Consider the following 20,625-nt stretch of genomic DNA (forward strand, 5'->3'; position numbering starts at 1 on the left):
CATGCGAGTCTATGCGGGACACGTTCTCATGGCACATGACCGGAGTCCGAAGAGGCAGGCCCAACCATAAAGTGCTTTTTTGGCCTCTGACTTACCTTACATCCACTAATTAACCAACTCAAGTCACATTACTGTGTGTAACCTCAAGCGCAGAGAAGTACATCCTGGCCACGACAGGCCATGCAGGGATGTGGATGCGTAATTCTATAACGGGAATGACAAATTGGGACAAATATCGAATCTCCGGTGTTCCTCTTACTTTTATTTTCCTTCAGGCTCAACGTTCCTCTTCCTTCAATCAGTCCCCATTGGACACAGCTTCTAAGTCTTTCACCATACTCACAATGTTCTTCTGTACCAATTTTAGTTCTTTAGTATTCCTGTTAAATCACAATGCTCAGAACTGAACATGATGATCTGACCTGTGCTGATTTCTCCTAGTGAGTGGGTACAAAGTTTAAGACCTTACCTAGATAGGAGCACTGCCAAGAAAATATAAATGAAATGATTTGGGGAAGTTTTAAGAATAAAATATTAGCTGCCCTTCTTACTGAGTACCAGTTAAAGACATTTTTCTTCTAAAGCATGAGAGACAATGCAGAGTAATAAACCCAGATTCCACATAAATTAGAGAAATTATCCTCCAAATCCTGTTTTTTAATTTCAAGAACCAAATTCTCTACCCTGATAAGAACTTTTTCTACCTTTAGGCCATTTTACAGTTTATTCAATTATTTACTCTCTAAATTAATTTCATTTAATTCATTACAACTCGGAGCTAGGCATCATTTTTGTTCTTCTTGAAATATGAGGACATTTTGTTTGGGGGATGGGAGGGGGGAAGGGTGGGTGATGGGTACTGAGGAGGGCACCTGTTGGGATGAGCCCTGGGTGTTGTATGGAAACCAATTAGACAATAAATTTCATATTTAAAATAAATAAATAAATAAAAGCCAAATATAAAAGAAAAAAAAAGAAAGATGAGGAAATTGAGGGTTAGACAGAAGTCTAGTACTTCCTTTACCCAAGGAACAACGTCTTTCTTACCTCCAGGACAGTAGGGAAAAGACCTCTTCCCTCCACCTGGTACATTCTTCCCTGACAACCTCCTTCTTTTGCCTGCCTAGCTATTATTCATCTTTCAGTTTCTACTCAAATAGCACTTTCTCCATAAGCTGTGCCCAGCTTTCATTTTTTCCATCAATATTTGAGAAATACAGGACTCCACAAGGTGCTGGTGTGAACAAAACAGATATAGTCCTTGCGCTTAAAAGGCTTTGCATCCAGCTGGAGAGAAAGACATAAATAACTACACACTTGACCACTTAATAACAACTGCAGAAAGTACTAAAAAGACAAGCACAAGGTCAACTGAGCATGGGTCAGGGCTTGACTTTTGTGTGCTCATGGCTCTTCCTCATCGTAACATTTATCACACTTTACTATAATCAGCTGTTTGTCTTCATCCCCCACTAAGAGTGGAAGGCACAGACACCAATTAAGCTGTATTTTCATAGCTTGGTATAACTTGTTTGATAAAAATACTTAATATTCCTGTGTGGAATGAGTGATTAAATGATCAAATGGACTTGCCCAAAATACTATATTAATGAGCCAGAAAAAGACTTGAACTTAGGACTCCAATTTCCATATTTTTGCCTCTATACAGCGTTACTAAGATGGTAATGACTCTAATAAAATTTAATGCTCGCCTGCTACACAACTATAAATAAAAATAATTAACTTAGAAATACATATCATTTATAAACTATGCCTACTTGTAACACAAAAATTTATGTACAGACAGGTATTATACAGTGTATCTCTGACACTAACATAGTGACCCCATAGGCCCTATTCTGATTACTACTTAGGCATGTGTAATGACATATGTTAAACTAACATATAAACTTACAGATTTAACTAACAAATTAAAAATGAGCTCATGGCAGGGTGCCTGCGTGGCTCAGTCAGTTAAAAAACTGACTCTTGGGGGCGCCTGGGTGGCGCAGTCGGTTAAGCATCCGACTTCAGCCAGGTCACGATCTCGCGGTCCATGAGTTCGAGCCCCGCGTCAGGCTCTGGGCTGATGGCTCGGAGCCTGGAGCCTGTTTCCGATTCTGTGTCTCCCTCTCTCTCTGCCCTCCCCCGTTCATGCTCTGTCTCCCTCTGTCCCAAAAATAAATAAAAAACGTTGAAAAAAAAAATTAAAAAAAAACACTGACTCTTGGTTTTGGCTCAGGTCATGATCTCACGTTCGTGGGACTGAGCTCCAAGCTCAGCGCAGAGCCCGTTGGGGATTCTCTCTCTCCCTCTGTCTCTGCCCATCTCCCGCTCGCACATGTTCTCATTCTCTTTCAAAAATAAACTTAAAAAAAATGAGCTTATGCCTAAATAAGTGGTTACGATAGCAATTATAAATAACATATACAACAAACACAAAAAATATGCAAATCTGAGGTTATTATTTTAAAATGCAATGAGGGGCGCCTGGGTGGCGCAGTCGGTTAAGCGTCCGACTTCAGCCAGGTCACGATCTCGCGGTCCGTGAGTTCGAGCCCCGCGTCAGGCTCCGGGCTGATGGCTCGGAGCCTGGAGCCTGTTTCCGATTCTGTGTCTCCCTCTCTCTCTGCCCCTCCCCCGTTCATGCTCTGTCTCTCTCTGTCCCAAAAATAAATAAACGTTGAAAAAAAAATTTTTTTAAAATGCAATGAATTATCCCTAGGTATTTTATGCTTCTTGGTGCAATTGTGAATGGGATCAGTTTCTTTACTTGTCTTTCTGTTGCTTCATTATTAGTGTATAAGAATGCAACTGACTTCTGTACACTGATTTTGTATCCTGCAACTTTGCTAAATTCATGTATCAGTTCTAGCAGACTTCTGGTGGAGTCTATCTGCAAAACAGTGTGGAGGTTCCTCAGAAAATTAAAAATAGACCTACCCTATGACCCAGCAATAGCACTGCTAGGAATTTACCCAAGGGATACAGGAGTACTGATGCATAGGGGCACTTGTACCCCAATGTTTATAGCAGCACTCTCAACAATAGCCAAATTATGGAAAGAGCCTAAATGTCCATCAGCTGATGAATGGATAAAAAAAATTGTGGTTTATATACACAATGGAGTACTACATGGCAATGAGAAAGAATGAAATATGGCCCCTTGTAGCAACATGGATGGAACTGGAAAGTGTTATTATGCTAAGTGAAATAAGCCATACAGAGAAAGACAGATACCATATGGTTTCACTCTTATGTGGATCCTGAGAAACTTAACAGAAACCCATGGGGGAGGGGAAGGAAAAAAAAAAAAAAAAGAGGTTAGAGTGGAAGAGAGCCAAAGCATAAGAGACTCTTAAAAACTGAGAACAAACTGAGGGTTGATGGGGGGTGGGAGGGTGGGGAGGGTGGGTGATGGGTATTGAGGAGGGCACCTTTTGGGATGAGCACTGGGTGTTGTATGGAAACCAATTTGACAATAAACTTCATATATTGAAAAAAAAATGCAATGAAAATGTCTTCAATGCATAATTCAGAGTTTATGTTGCAAATAATGATGCTATAACAAATAAGAAACTCTTGCATATAATAAAATGACAGCTGTTCTTTATTTCTATAGGTCATATTCACAGCATGGTCAACCTGCCATCCTAACAGCCAGAGACATTAAAATACTTTATTTTCTTTGGAATATTGCATTTTCTCTTGCATTTATAGAAATTGCAAATACAATCCCCAAACTGCTAGCACATCTTTCTTTCACTTTCTTCCAAAAGAATCATCTTCAGCTAGTCTTATGAAAGGGAATTAGCACCATCTAGCGAAAGAAGCTGGCAGAAAAAGAAACTCCATTAGGAGAATGCTACGTGAACCAAAAGAAAACTGCTTAGGTAGCAGTATAATGGGCCAATTTCAGAAAATACAGAAAAGCGTAGCAGTAATACTCCCTCCTGATTATGTTTTGTTCATTTATACTAGACTCTAACAGACTTTAGCTATTAACATTACATTTATTCTAAAAACCTAATGTTCATTATAATTCCTTTAAAAAACTGCCAGAAATGCTGTAATTATGGAATGCTTACGATGAAGAAAATTAGATTTGTTGGAGGTGCCTCTAAATAAGTCCAACCCATGAACTTGTAGCCAGATGTAATGGGCCCTGACTTAATCCCTGGAAAGAAGAGACCCTAGCAAGTCATACATGTTTGTACAAGGAAGATCAGTTTGGTGGCTGCCTGCATATAGGACAGATTCATATGAAATGTGTGCTGAGGAAAGACTAAGCAGTTGGGAGTTGATGGTAGTAATCTAGACAGGAGATACCAAGGCCTGGACTAAAATGAAGAACAAGAGTCTACTGGGTTTGGGGATCACTAAAACAGTCAGGATGACTAAATTACCTCAGCAGCTTGTTTTTATTTAAATTTCAGTTAACATACAGTGCAATCATAGTTTCAGGAGTAGAATTCAGGGATTCATCACTTACATACAACACCCAGTGCTCATCACAAGTGCCCTCCTTAGTACCCATCACCCATCTAGCCAATCTCCCACCCACCTCCCTCAGGCAACCCTCAGTTTGTTCTCTATTGTTAAGAGTCCCTTGTGGTTTGTTTCCCTCTCTCCTCTCTTTTCCTCCTTCCCATATGTTCATCTGTTTTGTTTCTTAAATTCCACATGAGTAAAATATATGGTATTTGTCTTTCTCTAACTTACTTCGCTTAGCACAATACATTCTAGCTCCATCCACATTGCTGCAAATGGCAAGATTTCATTCTTTTTGATGGCTGAGTAATATTCTTCTGTGTAAGGAATGTGGGCTCTCTCCATAGTTTGGCTACTGTTGTTAATGCTGCTATAACACTGGGGTGCATGTGCTACATTGAATCTGTATTTTTATATCCTTTGGGTAAATACCTAGTAGTGTGATTGCTGGATTGTAGGGTAGTTCTACTTTTAGTTTTTTTGAGGAACCTCCATACCTGTGGCAGTTTTTAAAATTTGGGCATACCTTCCAATATCTGGTTCTACTGCTACCTTACATTATATTAAAACAGTTATTCCTTTTTTTTTTTTTTTTTAGTCTCATTTTCCCTGCCAGAGGGTAAGATCCTTGAGGACAGAAATTCCTTTAGTATAAGATGTTAAATATTTTTTTTAATGTTTATTTATTTTGAGGGGGGGAGGGGCAGAAAGAGGAGAGAGAGAATCCCAAACAGGCTCTGTGCTGTCAATGCAAAGCCCAATACGGGGCTCATTCCACGAACCATGAGATCATGACCTGAGCTGAAACCAAGAATTCAACACTTAACCAACAGAGCCATCCAGGCACCCCATAAGATGTTAAATAATTTTTAATTAATAGAACGTGTTTATGGGGGACACTTATTTTAATGATATAACTTGTGGAGAAAAAAATACAATGGAATTTTCTTAAAACTATTTTTAAAAGATTCTTCTTGAACATTTAAGATAAATTTTATATTATGTACATTATCAACTCTAAATGCATGACCATGGCAGCATGACAATTTTTACCTGGTGGATGAAAAAGCAATTTGAAATGAGGTGGTCCTTTTACACTGTATCTTTGAATAAAAAGGTCAACTCATCTCAACAAGATACTAGGAAATCAAATCGAGTAGTACATTAAAAGATTTATTCACCACAATCAACTGGGATTTATTCCTGGGCTGCAAGGGTGGCTCAATATTTGCAAACCAATCAATGTGATACATCACATTAATAAAAGGATAAGAACCATATGATCTATCTTCTCAACAGATGCAGAAAAAGCATGTGACAAAATATAGCATCCATTCTTGATAAAAACCCTCAACAAGGTAGGGATATACAGAACATATGTCAACATCATAAGGTCATATACAAAAAACCCACAGCTAATATCCTCAATGGGGAAAAACTGAGAGTTTTTCCTCTATGGTCATGAATAAGACAGGGATGTCCACTTTCACCAACACTATTTAACAAAGTATTGGAAGTCTTAGCCTCAGCCAAAAGAAATGAAAGACATCCAAACTGGCAAGGAAGAAGCCAAACTTGCAGATGACTTCATACTCTGTAGAAATCCTGAAAGATCCTACCAAAAAACTGCTACAACTAATAAATGAATTCAGCAAGGTTGCAGATATAACATCCACATACAGAAACCTGTTACATTTCTATACACCAACAATGAAGCAGCAGAAAAAGATATCAAAGAAACAATCCCATTTGCAGTTGCACCAAAAACCATAACTAAGAATAAACTAACCAAAGAGGTAAAGGATCTGTACTCTGTAAACTATAGAACAATTATGAAAGAAACTGAAGAGAATACAAAGAAATGGAAAAACATTCCATGCTTATGGATCGGAAGAACAAACATTTTTAAAATGTCTATACTACCCCAAAGCAATCTACACATTAAATGCAATCCCTATCAAAATACCACAAGCATTTTTCACAGAGCTAGAACAAACAATCCTAAAATCTATATGGAACCACAAAGACCCTGAATAGCTAAAGTAATCCTGAAAAAGAAAAGCAAAGCTGGAGGCATCATGATTTTGGACTTCAAGCTATGCTACAAAGCTGTAGTCATCAAGACAGCATGGTACTGGCACAAAAACACACACACACAGATCAATGGAACAGAATAGAAAACCCAGAAATGGACCACAACTGTATGGGCAATTAATCTTCAACAAAGCAGGAAATAACATCCAATGGAGAAAAGACAGTCTCTTCAACAAATGATGTTGCAAAAACTAGACAGCAACATGAAGAATGAAACTGGACCAATTTCTTATACCATACACAAAAATTCAAAATGGATAAAAGACCTACATGTAAGACAGGAAACCATCAAAACCCTAGAGGAGAACACAGGCAGCAACCCCTCTGACCCACTTTTTATGAGACATGTCATCCGAGGCAAGGGAAACAAAAGCAAAAATGAACTATTGGGACCTCATCAAGATAAAAAGCTTCTGCACAGCCAAGGAAACAATCAAAGCTAAAAGGCAACCAACGCAATAGGAAAGGATAGATATTTGCAAATGACATATCTGACAAAGGGTTAGTATCCAAAATCTATAAAGAACTTATCAAACTCAATATTCAAAAAACAAATAATCCAGTTAAGAAATGGGCAGAAGACATGAATAGACATTTTTCCAAAGAAGGCAGCCAGATGGCTAACAGACACATGAAAAGATGCTCAACATTACTCATCATCAGGGAAATACAAATCAAAACCATGATGAGATACCACCTCACACTCGTGAGAATGGCTAAAATTAACAATACAAGAAACAACAGATATTGACGAGAATGTGGAGAAAGGGGAATGAACCTTCCAGCACCGTTGGTAGGAATGCAAACTGTTGCAGCCACTCTGGAAAACAGTGTGGAGGTTCCTCAAAAAATTAGCAATAGATCTACCCTATGACCCAGCAATAGCACTGCTAGGAATTTACCCAAGGGATACAGGAGTGCTGATGCATAGGGGCACTTGTACCCCAATGTTTATAGCAGCACTTTCAACAACAGCCAAATTATGGAAAGAGCCTAAATGTCCATCAACTGATGAATGGGTAAAGAAATTGTGGTTTATATACACAATGGAATACTACTTGGCAATGAGAAAGGATGAAATATGGCCTTTTGTAGCAATGTGGATGGAAATGGACAGTGTTATGCTAAGTGAAATAAGTCACACAGAGAAAGACAGATACCATATGTTTTCACTCTTATGTGGATCCTGAGAAACTTGACAGAAGACCATGGGGGAGGGGAAGGAAAAAAAAAAGTTAGAGAGGGAGAGAGCCAAACCATAAGAGACTCTTAAAAACTGAGAATAAACTAAGCGTTGATGGGGAGTGGGAGGGAAGGGAAAGTGGGTGATGGGCATTGAGGAGGGCACCTTTTGGGATGAGCACTGGGTGTTGTATGGAAACCAAGCTAACTAAATTTCATAAAAAAAAAATTCTGATTCAAAAGCACACATGCACCCCAATGTTCACAGCAGCGTTATCAACAACAGCCAAACTGTGTAAACAGGCCAAATGTTCATTGGCTGATAAATGGATAAAGAAAATGCGGTATGTATATACAATGGAATATAACTGAACCATCGGAAGGAATGAAATCTTGCCATTTGCAACAATATGGATGGAGCTAGAATGTATTATGCTTAGCGAAAAAAGAGAAGGACAATTAGCTCGCCCATATGTGGAATTTAAGAAAAAAACAGATGAACAAATGGAAGGGGGAAAAATAAAAGAAAAAAGAGAGACGGGAACAAACCATAAGAGACTCTTAATGATAGAGAACAAATTGAGGGTTGATGGATGGAGGTGGGTGAGGGATGAGCTAGATGGGGGACTGGTACTAAGGAGGGCACTTGTTGTGATGAGCACTGGGTGTTGTATGTAAGTGGTGAATCACTGAACTCTACTCCTGGAACCAATACTGCACTTTATGTTAACTAACTGAAATTTAAATAAAAATTTGAAAAGCAATAAAAAAAAAAGGTCAACTTCTCTACTATCATTTTTTCCTGTCAATTTCTTTTTTCAAAGAATGTCACATGATTTATTTTTAAATATTCAGAAGCAGGAAAACGATTAATTTCTTTTCAAATACATACATGAAGGTAAAACTTTCATGTTTTACCTTCAAAACAAAATACGTATATAAGTTAAAAAAAAAAAAACAAAAAAAACCCTAGCTTTCAAACCCGGTTAACCTAGGGAATTAATAACACAAAGTAAAGGCAATAGTTACCTGTGGGGAAGAAACAATGAAAAACAAGGGATTCTAAGGTACTATTAGTGTTCTAGTTCTTAAGGAAAAGGGAAGATTTGTTGTTAATCTCTAAATGATACAGGTATGTTTAAATATACATTGTAGACGCATAAACATCACATTAAACAACCATTTTCCCCTCTCAATTTCAAAATCCAGTTATACTGCCTATCCCAAAAAGGGGCCAGGATGACTAATTGAAGACTACTGCTTATACTGAAAATAAATACAAACTAATAAAAATCAAAAAGCACATATCCTACAAAAATTCACTTACAATGTATCAACTACACAGCAACATTATTAGTACACAAAAATAAAAACAAATTTTATGTATGCTAAATTCCACCCTAAAATCCTAAATACCCTAACCAAATTTTTATTTTCCTAGGTCCTTTACTTCTTTTTTTTTAATGTTTGTTTATTTTTGAGAGAAAGAGAGAGCACACACACATGTGAGTGGAGGAGGGCAAAGAGAGAGGGAGACACAGAATGTGAAGCAGGCTCCAGGCTCCTGTGCTATCAACACAGAGCCCGACGCAGGGTTTGAACCCACCAACTGTGAAATCATGATCTAAGCCAAAGTCAGACACTTAACTGACTGAGCCACCCAGGCACCCCTCCTAGGTCCTTTCCTTCTGATGTCTAACAGTATTTTGCCTTTAAAAGGTATCACATAAATTTATATTCACTTGAATTCCTAAGCCAGGTAACTTCAATAAGGATGATCATTTAGACCAGAAGACTTGACATTCACAACTGGTAGGCACATACCTGAATTTAGGAAGAACTGAGGAGAGTCTCCATGAATGCCCACTGTGCCTGGTCCCAAGGAGTCAGAAAGGGTATTTACAAAGGAAAATACTCCACTCATGATTCCAAAACCCAAGCCAGAAACTAAAGAGGAAGAAACACACTGTTAGACCCTTTTTATGTTATGATTTCTCTTCAAATCAAATTTCCAAGGATTAGAGAATATTATTTTTTAAAGGAGAAAAAGGACACATGCTATTGGAGAAGCTGTGGAGAAAGCTGGCTCAGAAAAGATGAGTGCTTGGCTAAATGATAAATAGAGCAAGAATGGTGTAAAAGGAAGGGAAATAAACAGTGGAATGTAGCAGAGATATGAAAAGGAGAGAAAAAGATCTAGAAAGGCACAGAAACAAGAGGCAAGACAGAGAAAGACACTACGCTGAAGTTCTGGCTTTGGTTTAGGTTAACAGTCTGTAGAACTAATTCTCAACCTTGACCACACATTACAAACATCTGTGCAACTTTTAAAATTGAACAGATCTCTTCCCTTTCCTCATGCCAATTCTGTTTAATTATTCCAGAGTGGGTTTTAAACATGAATATATTTTAATGCCTCCCCAGTAACACTAATGTGCAGCCAGGGTTGGCAACTGGGAGCTTAGGACAAGGGAATCAACACGGATAAACTATGTACAGATTCCTCCTAACTCTGCCTCCTACCATTCGTGGGAGGGGGAGGCTAAGGAAAGGTGGAGGTAGGTCCTTGAAGATGAAAAGGTCAAAAACCAAGAGGTCAGAATGTTGAGCTGTCATTACTTTATCAATATCATTTTTAAAACGGGATGCCTGGAATGAAACAGTGTCTAGATTTGGTCTGCCAGGCACAGAGTAAGGGAGTTAATACTTCTCTTGTTTTGGTCAATGTTTCACATCTTAAAGTCTATAACTGTATTCATCTTTGCACACCTACGTCATAATCTATATAGTCAGCTCTCCAAAAATTAATAAGGTAAAATTAAATAAAGCTAAATTAAAAAAAAAAAAAAAAAAAAAAAAAAAAAAAAGAAGTCCAGGGGTTCAAAACTGGAACTGATCTTGAGGGATGACTGGATTATAGAAAGTAATTCCTGGGTCAAACAAAGGTGATTCAACTTACGGACCTAGATCCAGTCTTTAAAACATAATTCTGAAAGAAGACTATACAAGGGTATTAATTATTTAATATGAAAAGTCCTCCTACTATAGCCAAAGTCACGGCAACCATCCAGAGAAGAGAAACATCACTTAAACACTGTTAGAGTGTATACATATTAGAAACCCAAGTTTCAAATCCAGTTAACATTTAATGGACACACAGATCACCTGTAATTATTTCTCTTTATATAATGGTCCTGAAAAGCTAGAAAAAGACACAATGTACACCAACAGGCCAAGGCAGTAATAAAATACTATTTAAAATCTACAAAGACATAAAAGTAAAAATGGCTCTTATGCCAGGTATGGTTTTTTCTCTTAATGACAACATGCAGTCCCAACTTACCATAGGCCAGCAATCGCATAGAGGGTGCTGTCTCGTCTGGGTTTATACTCCTCAAACCCTCATTGGCTTTTCTAAAATAAAACCATACAGACAATTTTTTAAAAGGAAAATGGTATATCAGGAAAATACACAAGGTATTTCAAAATCTAGATGCTTACTGAGGTTTCTAATCAGGTTATACTCTAAATCTAAAATCCATTTAAACGAAACCCAGAAAATTTTCAATTAACTTAAATCAATCGAAATTTACAACCAACATTTTGCCTTTTATCTGACTTTCATGCAGAAGAGAAAAAAATAAGAAAAATGTAAGTAAACAAGCTATCAAGGATTGGGTTTAGTAAGAAAAAAAGTATGGCTCTGACTACTTTCTGAGCTCAGTAAATATTTAATTCAATATCCTATGGCATCTATCACTCTGAATTGTTTTCTCTTTCAAAAGTACTATATCTTCAATCCCAGTTTAGTGGCACTTTATACTGTCACCTGCCTGGATTATAGTTATGTGCTCCCCTCCCTTCTACTTTCCACTTCATAGGACCTAACTTATACTCATCCTCCAAAGTCTCACTTACTCAGCAGTGTCTCAAAGAAACCACCTTTGCCAGTGACTGGTAATTGCTATTATCTCCTTACCCCCTTTTTTTAATGCTTATTTTTGAGAGACAGTGTGAGTGGGGGAGGCGCAGAGAGAGAGGAAGACAGATAATCTGAAGCAGGGTCCAGCTGTCAGCACAAAGCCCTACATGGGGTTTGAACTCACGAACTGTGAGATAATACCTTGAGCCAAAGTTAGACACCCCACTCACTGAGCCACTCAGTGAGGGATCTAGGTCCCTAAGGTGCTCTACTTTCTTATTCTTAAATCCTAGAATACCCATGGTCTGAACTCTTATATGAGTACTTAACCTGGTCTTCGGATGATAAAAGTATTGAACATATTTGTTTCATATCCCAATCAGGCTTCAGATAAGAAATAATCAGAGGAGAATAAAATGCTGCCCTCAGAAAAGGAGATAAATGAATACCTAAATGAAACATTAAAATACTGCTCAATGAGAAATGATCTTCAGAGTGATCATATCTGTGCTGTGAACAATTCAGAAACTTACCATGAGTCCCTGCTCCCATGCAGATGTATGTAGGAATGCAAGATGTGGCTGGTCTGTTTCACTACTGTCACTATTACTAACATTTGTCGGCTAGAAACTCTGCAACAATGATCCTGACTCCAAGGATATCTACATTATATTTACTATAAAGTACATTTGTTAAAGCAATAAAGAAACTGAACGTTTTAGACTGATTTCTTAGCAAATGCAGAAACAAAATGAGTTGGGTTAACTCTAAAAACAGAAAATTTAAATTAACCAAAACATACTTATATTCTGGGCATTGTGTTAATTTAAATTTCAAGGTACACATATTCAGTACAGCTGGCTTATTCATTACATAAATATAAATATCACGGATTTCTTTAAATTAAGGCAATGTGGGGACGCCTGGGTGGCTCAGTCGATTAAGCGTCTGACTTTGGCTCAGGTCATGATCTCACGGATTGTGAGTTCAAGCCCCACGTTGGGCTGTGTGCTGACAGCTCAGAGCCTGGAGCCTGCTTCGATTCTGTGTCTCCCTCTCTCTCTGCCCCTTGCCTGCTCACACTCTGTCTCTCTCTCTAATATAAACATAAAAAAAAATAAAAAAAAAAAAAGTAAATTAAGGCAATGCAGAATTCAACCAAAATAGCAATAAGCATAATGAAAAAGGCCTTTTGCTTTTCCAGACTCAAGACAAACAATATGCGATTTCAGGGTACTCCATTTAGAAGCATTATTTGGTAGCAAGGACATTGACATTAAGTGCCTGTCATCATCTTTCTCTGGACCAGTAACCAACTAAAATGTTCAATTTTTCTAAATAAAATAAAATAACCTGTCACAAGAATGTTATTAAAGGCTAATTAAGGCTTAGAAAAAGGGGCACCTGGGTGGCTCAGTAGGTTAAGCATCTGACTTCAGCTCAGGTCATGATCTCAACAGTTCATGGGTTTGAGCCCTGAGTTGGGTTCTGTGCTGATTGCATGGAGCCTGCCTGGCATTCATTCTCTCTCTCTCCCTTTCTGTCCTTCCCTGACTCGAGCTTTCTCTCTCTCAAAATAAATAAATAAACTTAAAAAAATAATAAAGCTTAGAAAAAAATGCTTAGAAACATATATGATAGCAATAATCTCTATCAACAAATGGACATAAGAATACAACAGAATCATTAAATTTTGGAGGATCTGTTTAAATTGCTCAATAATGAATAAAAGATTTTTGCTATCTGGTATAGCAAAGTACTGCTATCACAAATATATTAAATATATAATTTCAAAAGTTTAATAAACTTCCTCATTCCACATTACAAATTTGTGAGAGGAAAGGTCAATGCCATTAACAGTTCTCAATGCTAACATTAGGAAATGAAAATGTAGTTTCCATATTCCTGATGGACAGCGTTTTTGACAGTTTTACTGAAGTGGGAAGTTCTCTGTTTGCATTTATTACTATTTTCAAGAACATAAAAGAAAAAGTCCAATTTTTAAAATACAAACTTTGAAAAACTACTGATAAATCATGTTTTCTTTGTCTTCTTTTGTGTATGTATAGTAAAAGACAAACAGTATCAAAAAATATGCATATAAACATTCCATTTTAGAAATTTTTAAAAATAGATTATGCCTTTTAAGAAACTATAGTAAAGATTATCTTTTCATAAATGGAAGATTTTCTAAAATTAGGAAATATTTATGGTATCAGCATTGTAAGACAAAATTGGATTAAATTGCAAAAGGTTAACCCAAGCCAACATTTTTTTAATGTATATTTTAGGCAATGTATAGGCCCATAATTTGGATTTTTTAAAAAATTAATATAGGAAGAGCTATCACTTGTGGCCACATGCCAGTTTCTCAGGGTACAACTCTTTGTTAGGGTGAAAGTTATTATTCATTATTCAAGATGAAGTACTTTTCCTAAAGCCTGACCTATGAAATAAAGCTATGAGATTACAATGATAATTATTTTGATTCAATTTCATATATGTAAAAAAAAAAAAAAAAAAACAGTGCAAAATGTTCACATTATAATCTTGGCACCAAATTCGGATAGCAAATATGTGATTAAGGCAGTACTGTACAGTTGAGAACCCACTTTAACAGTGAAGATAGTTAAAATATCGACTGAACCAAAGTTCCTATATTTAAATACAGCATAGCATAAGACAACAACTTAAATGTATTTATATATTAGTCATGAATAAAGTATCATAATCATTCTCAAACTCGTTTTAACACATAACTACATGACAGCCAATATGTCTAAAATGTGCTAGGAAGATATGGTACAATAATCCAAAGTTTCAGCAAAGAGGCATTTTGCAATGGCAAATAAAGCCACCTATTATTTTTTAAACGTTTATTCATTTTTGAGAGACAGAGTGTGAGTGGGAGAGGGGCAAAGAGAGAAGGAGACAGAGACTCTGAAGCAGGCCCCAGGCTCTGAGCTGTCAGCACAGAGCCCAACACGGGACTCGAACCCAAGAACCGTGAGATCATGACCTGAGCCTGATTCAACCAACTGAGCCACTCAGGTGTCCTTAAAGGAACCTATTAATACAGGTTTGTCGTGTTACCTGGTTGCTAATTTTCAAAGGCCCTTTCAGAGGAGTAAACATGGTTTCCCCAGAAAGCCAAAGGGGCTTTACTGAACTTGCGGGCCTGAGAGCCATCAGACTGACCCGTAATTCCTTCCACATATGGCCCCACTCCCTCACTACCCTTATTAAAAATGGTAATGTTCAGCCTGCGGTCCTTTAGAAACACAGGACAGCGCAAAATAAAAGGTTGCATTCCAGGTAGACACCATGAAGAGCGAAGGTGGTAAAGAACGGCAGATTTAGCCACTCCAGGCAAGCTGGATTACAGACCTAAAGCCCTAAGGGGTTATTCAACCCATATCCCTACACTGTAAAATCGTTCAAAATTAACCTATTTCAAAATCAGGATCATCATGTGGAAAATGTAAAACTAACATGAGCCAATGATGTTGCTGACAGGAAAAAAACAGTAAAATCTGAGGCTGAGTTGCTCAGAGGACAGTGCCCAGTCAAGGGTGGGAAGGGCCACTGCTCGGTACCACTTCGACCACAGCAGAGTGCTGTGCTGGTCTTAAGCACAGGTAAACTCCAGGCACTAAAAACGGGGGTGTCTAGTGACGTAAAGAACAGAGATGGAATAGGTTTGGAAGCCATATCTACGTCTTCTGAGGGCCAGGCGAAGAAATGAGGTATGGGTAGCCTTGTAAGAGACAAGAGGACAACCATGTAGCAAAGATTTCATTTGGCCATGTGGGGCAGAGGTCAGAAAGAGGGAGACTTTGTCTACCTTAATATATTCTAAAGTTCAAATTAAATTTTTGAATGAAAGTAACTGCTGCATACCAGAAACATCCACAGGTGAATAGATGGTCCATCTGTTAAGGGTACTGTACTCCTGTGGAAACTGAGAAGTAATTGTCGGTATTTTGTTTTTGCTCTTTAATATTTCCAGAAACTAGGGGAAATATCATTTTTAAACCTGTTCCAAGATAGAACTTTTGCTTTTCAGCAGTAGCTTCCTGGGTTTGTTGTTTGTAATTAAAACAGCTTCAGTGTTAAATTGCAATATCTGTTATTAAAAGCAACAAGTAAAAAAAATAGAGAAGGCCGGGCATAGTGGCAAGAACAAATTATCAGAAGCCTATTACAAAAGATGTTGTTGAGGCTCTGTCTTGATTTCATCTATGAAATTCGTGGAATGTCTTAATCATCTCATTTGCAGAAATAAAAAGAGCACACATCACTTTATTAATTCTTACTACATAATCAAAGGCAGCCTCATGACTGCCTGAAAGAAAACATGGTCCCAAGATCAAGCTGTGTTTCAAATCAGTGGTTTCATGTGAGGTCTTCATGGGTCCTACAGACAGCCTATGACCAAAAAATGAAACTCAAGACAATGGCTTCTTTTTAAATCTATTTTTCTATTATAGATATGAAATGCCATGAAATATCACAAAATAAACCCCAGTTTTCCCCTAATGCATTTAAAACAGTGGTAGGCAAAATCGCCACAAGAATTATTTATTTTAAGTGGCAGCAAAAAGAAGCACACAGAAATTCTAACCTGGAACACTTTTTCTTGTTGTTTCAATAACTCTTTCTCTGGTTTATTTTTCTCTAAGACACTTATTATCTTCTAACATACAATGTATCTTCCTGTTCATTCGTCATCTCTTTCTACTATAAAATAACCTCTGTGAAGACAGAAACTGTCTTTTAATCAGGATGTATCATTCCCAGGGCACAGGACAGTGCCTGGCACTAAGTAAATTCTGAAGAAGTATTTTTGGAATGAGTGAATGAATGAAGGGAGTTAACATACTCAGTTAAAATACTCAGCATTTTCAGGCTGAACATGTACAATCCCTTGACTTTCAACTCTGTTAGGAAGACACGGACCCTCAAACACCACACTATATTAACATTTTCAAACTACTAAATCATAATTCAAGTATAAATGCAAAGAAAGGCAAAGCAAACATTTAACTTACTTCAAAAGTTTATAATATGCAAATCGAAACATTTCTTGGACAAGGACGGAGACTAACACTCCCAAGATCAGCAGATATTTCTGTATTGGTCCATCTTTGTTGTCAGTAATGGTTCTTGCCATGAACCAAAACAGGGACGAAAACAGCAGAGATACCAACCAGAAAAAAGCTCTGAAAATTAGAGGGGGGAAAAAGGTTAAGTGAACAGGATTAATAAAGACTTAAAAGTGGGGAAAAAAAAAACCCTACTTGAAAAGTAACAGATTTCCCGACTCCTTAACAAGGGGGGGTGGGGGGAAGTCCTCATAAAGTGATGCTTGGATCAACTGTTCTTCATCACTGGTTCGTTTTCCCCAGGGAGACGAACATGCCTTCCAAGAGGAATGTGAGATTTTTCCTAAGTCTATTTTTTTTTTTTTTCAGTGACTCTGCTATTTCTAAGTACATCTGCAGACTACCTGCCAAGGGCCATTTAGCTAGAAACTTGGTTATTTGCTACTCTTCCTAATTAAGGCTTTGCCCACTGATGTGTAAGTATGAGCCTTTTCCAGAAAAATGTCTACATCTCTATTAACACAGTGATTAGTACAAAATTCAGAGGTTGGAAACCGCTGATGGTTGCAAATCTAAATCAGTTTTCCAGTCCCGCTTTTGCAACATACCTGTGGATTTTAAATGATTATAACCAGCTTTACAAACCTTTTGCCCAAATCTCTATTGTGTTTAAAATGACACCTGTGATGCAGCACTTTCACTACAGCTGCGAGAGGTGAAACAGCTCAGAGAAGGTGGGAATCACTGGCCTACCAAGGCTGTTTCTCCTGGTACTAAGTGAGACTCAAGGGAGGAGGGGGACGTGGGGAGCCCCGGGAAGGCTGCAGGACAGGTGAGAACCGGGATTATGACCACCTTCGCCACCAGAGTTCAGTATTTACCAAGCTCCTGCCAGGAGATGCACTGACAGGTGCGTCGGTGTTTTCACAGGTTTCCAGCCTTTGGCTGTCCTTCTGGGGAGCATTAAGGAAGAAAATCCGTAGCCCGACTCCCCCCCGCCCCCGACATTCCGAAGTGGCTGATCCGGGGTAGGGGGTAGGCATGCGTATGTTTTAAAAGCACCTAAACCCCAGGTGCTAATGTGCTCTTAACCCCTTCGGGATTACAGATGCCTGTGAGAATCTGAGGGAAACTAGAGACCCCCCCCCCTCAAGAAATATAAAAGGTGAATATGTGAACTTACCCACAATTTTTTCATGCAATTTTAATGGGTTCACGACTCACTAAAGCCCACCCATGGACCCTCGGCAAAAACTCAGGAGCCAAGCATCAGGGTTTTCTGAGACCCAGTGTGAGCTCCTTCCCCAGAGCCCCCACTGTGGGGTCCCGGGGCTCCTGTTCTTTTCCCGCCGACCCTCGGAGGACGAGGAGTACTAGGGGACCGGGGTCCCGGCTCAACCCTCCCAACCTTTCTCCCCTCCAAGCCCAACAAGATCGAGCCGTTTGGTGCGGACGCCGGGGGTCGCCGGTATCTCCGGCGGGGGAGGGGAGCCCCGGGCCTGGGTTTCCCGGCGCAACCGCCTCACCCGATGATGAGGAAGATGACGCGCAACGGCTCAGTGGCGATGGTGAAGATGTAGAGGGCCAGCGCAGGCCCGAAGGCAATGAAGGCGCAGCCGAAGAACACGGCCGCCGTCATGGCGACCGCGGAAGCCGGCCCGGAGGCCTGGCGGGGACTCGAAGTACGCCAGGCGCCGACAGAGCTCAGCGCCGCGCGGGGGCGGGAGCAGGGCGCGACGGCGGGGGCTGGAGGCGGGACGGGGGCGGGACGCGGCGGAGGGGGCTGGAGGCGGGGAGGGGCGGGGCGCGGCGGAGGGGGGCTGGAGGCGGGGCGGGAGCAGGGCGCGACGGAGGGGGCTGGAGGCGGGGCGCGGCGGAGGGGGCTGGAGGCGGGGCGGGAGCAAGGCGCGACCGCGGGGGCTCGAGGCGGGGTGCGGCGGAGGGGGCTGGAGGCGGGGCGGAGGGGACGGGACGCGGCGGAGAGGCTGGAGGCGGGACGGGGGCGGGGCGCGGCGGAGGGGGCTGGAGGCGGGGCGGGATCAAGGAGCGACGGAGGGGGCTGGAGGCGGGGCGGGGGGGGCGGGACGCGGCGGAGAGGCTGGAGGCGGGACGGGGGCGGGGCGGGGCGCGGCGGAGGGAGCTGGAGGCAGGGCGGGAGCAGGGAGCGACGGTGGGGGGCTGGAGGCGGGACGCAGCCGAGGGGGCTGGAGGCGGGACGGGGGCGGGGCGCGGCGGAGGGGCTGGAGGTTGGGCGCGGCGGAAGGGGCTGGAGGCGGAGCCGGAGCAGGGCGCGACTGCGGGGGCTGGAGGCGGGACGGAGGGGGCTGGAGGCGGGGCGGGGCGCGGCGGAGGGGGCTGGAAGGGGGCGGGGCGCAGCGGAGGGGGCTGGAAGTGGGGTGGTGGGGCGGGGCTCGGAGGAGGGGGCTGGAGACGGGGCGGGGGCGGGGCGCAGCAGGGGGGATGAGGCGGAACACGGAGAAGGGGGAGGGGCGGAGCGCGGCGGAGAGATAGGGCGGCGCAGGGGAGCTGGGGGCGGGGCGGAGGGTGTTTGGGTGCGGCGGAGGGAACTGGGGCAGGCGGGACGGGTCTTAGCAAGGAGGGTTGGTGGCAGGTTGGAACGGGGCGGAGGGATGTTGGGGCGGGGCGGAGGGGGTGAAGCGCTGATGCTGGAAGGCGGGGCGGAGGCCGGGCCTTATCACCAAGCTCCCGCCCCACCCCCCGAATTGGGCGTTTAGGGCCGACCGGATTCCGAGGTACCCTTGCCTGGGTACCTGGCGACATTAGCCTGGGGCCCCGAGCCCCCGAAACCACCATCACCACTCCTACACTTCGATCAGGCCGCCGGTGCCGGCCGCGACGCGGCTAGGAAGAGAGGTCCTCAGCCCGCTTTGGAGCCTGAACGGGGGAAGATTCCAGATCCCCTAAAGAAATATAGCGCCGGACAGAAGCAGGATTCCATTTCTAAATAAAGTTGTCAATTTTAACTTTTTAAGTAAAAGTTAAATGTGTCTTTTTAAAGCACATTTTGCCATTTGCACAGTTGCGGGAACTTCGTGCTCCATCGTATGTAAAACCCAAGCTGGAATAGCGGTAACCTAGGTGATAACTCACACATACGAAACAGTGGTGGACGAAGCTGTCCTCAGGGTTGTTTCTATTTATGTTGTCCCCTCACCCCCAGGTCTTCGAAAAGATATTTTTGAAGACATTCTCCGGTTACCCCCCACTCTATACGAACAGTAAAATCTCCCTGCTCTGTTTTCACTTACTCGTTTGTGTCCCCGATTAAAACGCAAATTTTTAGGGGGTAGGGGCTTTGTTTTGTTTTGTTTTGCTGTTTCCACACACCTAGAAGGTGCTGACTAAATATCTGTTAAGTGAACTAAACAATTTAAAAGATGGAACTTATAAACATTTGCTACTTTATATTAATGGAACAACTTCTGAGAGGTTTAAGAATTAAAATCAGAAGGTTAAGTTCCTGGATTTCACATCTAAGATTTTTCTCCATGTTTAAAGGGAATAATAATGATAATAATACCTTATGTGTTATTTTGAGGATTGTGCCTGTACAGTAAGTGGTATGTAAGTGTTAGCCATTCCTACTCATTCTTTAATATGAATAAAGCTCTTGGAAATGAACACTGAAAAGAGAAACACTGGTAGCCAGGACCTGACTGAAAATATTTTGCATCTCGTCTCTGATAATGGGCTTTCAAATAATACAACTACAAGTATTTACTTCCTTTTTTTAAAGTTTATTTATCTTGACAGAGAAAGAGAGAGGTAAGGGCAGAGGGAGAGAGAGAGAGAGAGAGAGAGAGAGAGAGA

At 41.0% G+C, this 20,625-nt stretch overlaps 2 protein-coding genes across 8 annotated transcripts in view; one reads left to right on the forward strand and one right to left on the reverse strand.

Annotated features, from left to right (window-relative positions):
* Window positions 1-18,538, reverse strand: part of APH1B (aph-1 homolog B, gamma-secretase subunit) — a 138,683-nt gene extending 120,145 nt beyond the window's left edge. For 6 of the 7 annotated variants that reach the window (XM_023255250.2, XM_023255249.2, XM_023255247.2 and 3 more), the window contains exons 1-4: window positions 18,321-18,537; window positions 16,741-16,911; window positions 11,111-11,181; window positions 9,592-9,714 (exon numbers count right to left, since the gene is read on the reverse strand). In XM_023255250.2, the coding sequence (XP_023111018.1) occupies window positions 9,592-9,714; window positions 11,111-11,181; window positions 16,741-16,911; window positions 18,321-18,433 (478 nt within the window). In that variant the 5' untranslated portion in view covers window positions 18,434-18,537. Of the gene's footprint in view, window positions 1-9,591; window positions 9,715-11,110; window positions 11,182-16,740; window positions 16,912-18,320 lie in introns of all 7 variants that reach the window. The other variant, XM_023255251.2, reaches the window with a different exon arrangement.
* LOC123386235 (glycine-rich cell wall structural protein 1.8-like) lies at window positions 18,432-19,529 on the forward strand. Its single transcript, XM_045060652.1, has one exon. It carries the CDS (start codon window positions 18,432-18,434, stop codon window positions 19,527-19,529), a length of 1,098 nt encoding a protein of 365 aa, XP_044916587.1.
* The last annotated feature ends 1,096 nt before the right edge of the window (window positions 19,530-20,625 follow it).

The sequence above is a fragment of the Felis catus genome, chromosome B3 (assembly GCF_018350175.1).
Source record: "Felis catus isolate Fca126 chromosome B3, F.catus_Fca126_mat1.0, whole genome shotgun sequence".
Classification (NCBI taxonomy): Eukaryota; Metazoa; Chordata; class Mammalia; order Carnivora; family Felidae; genus Felis; species Felis catus.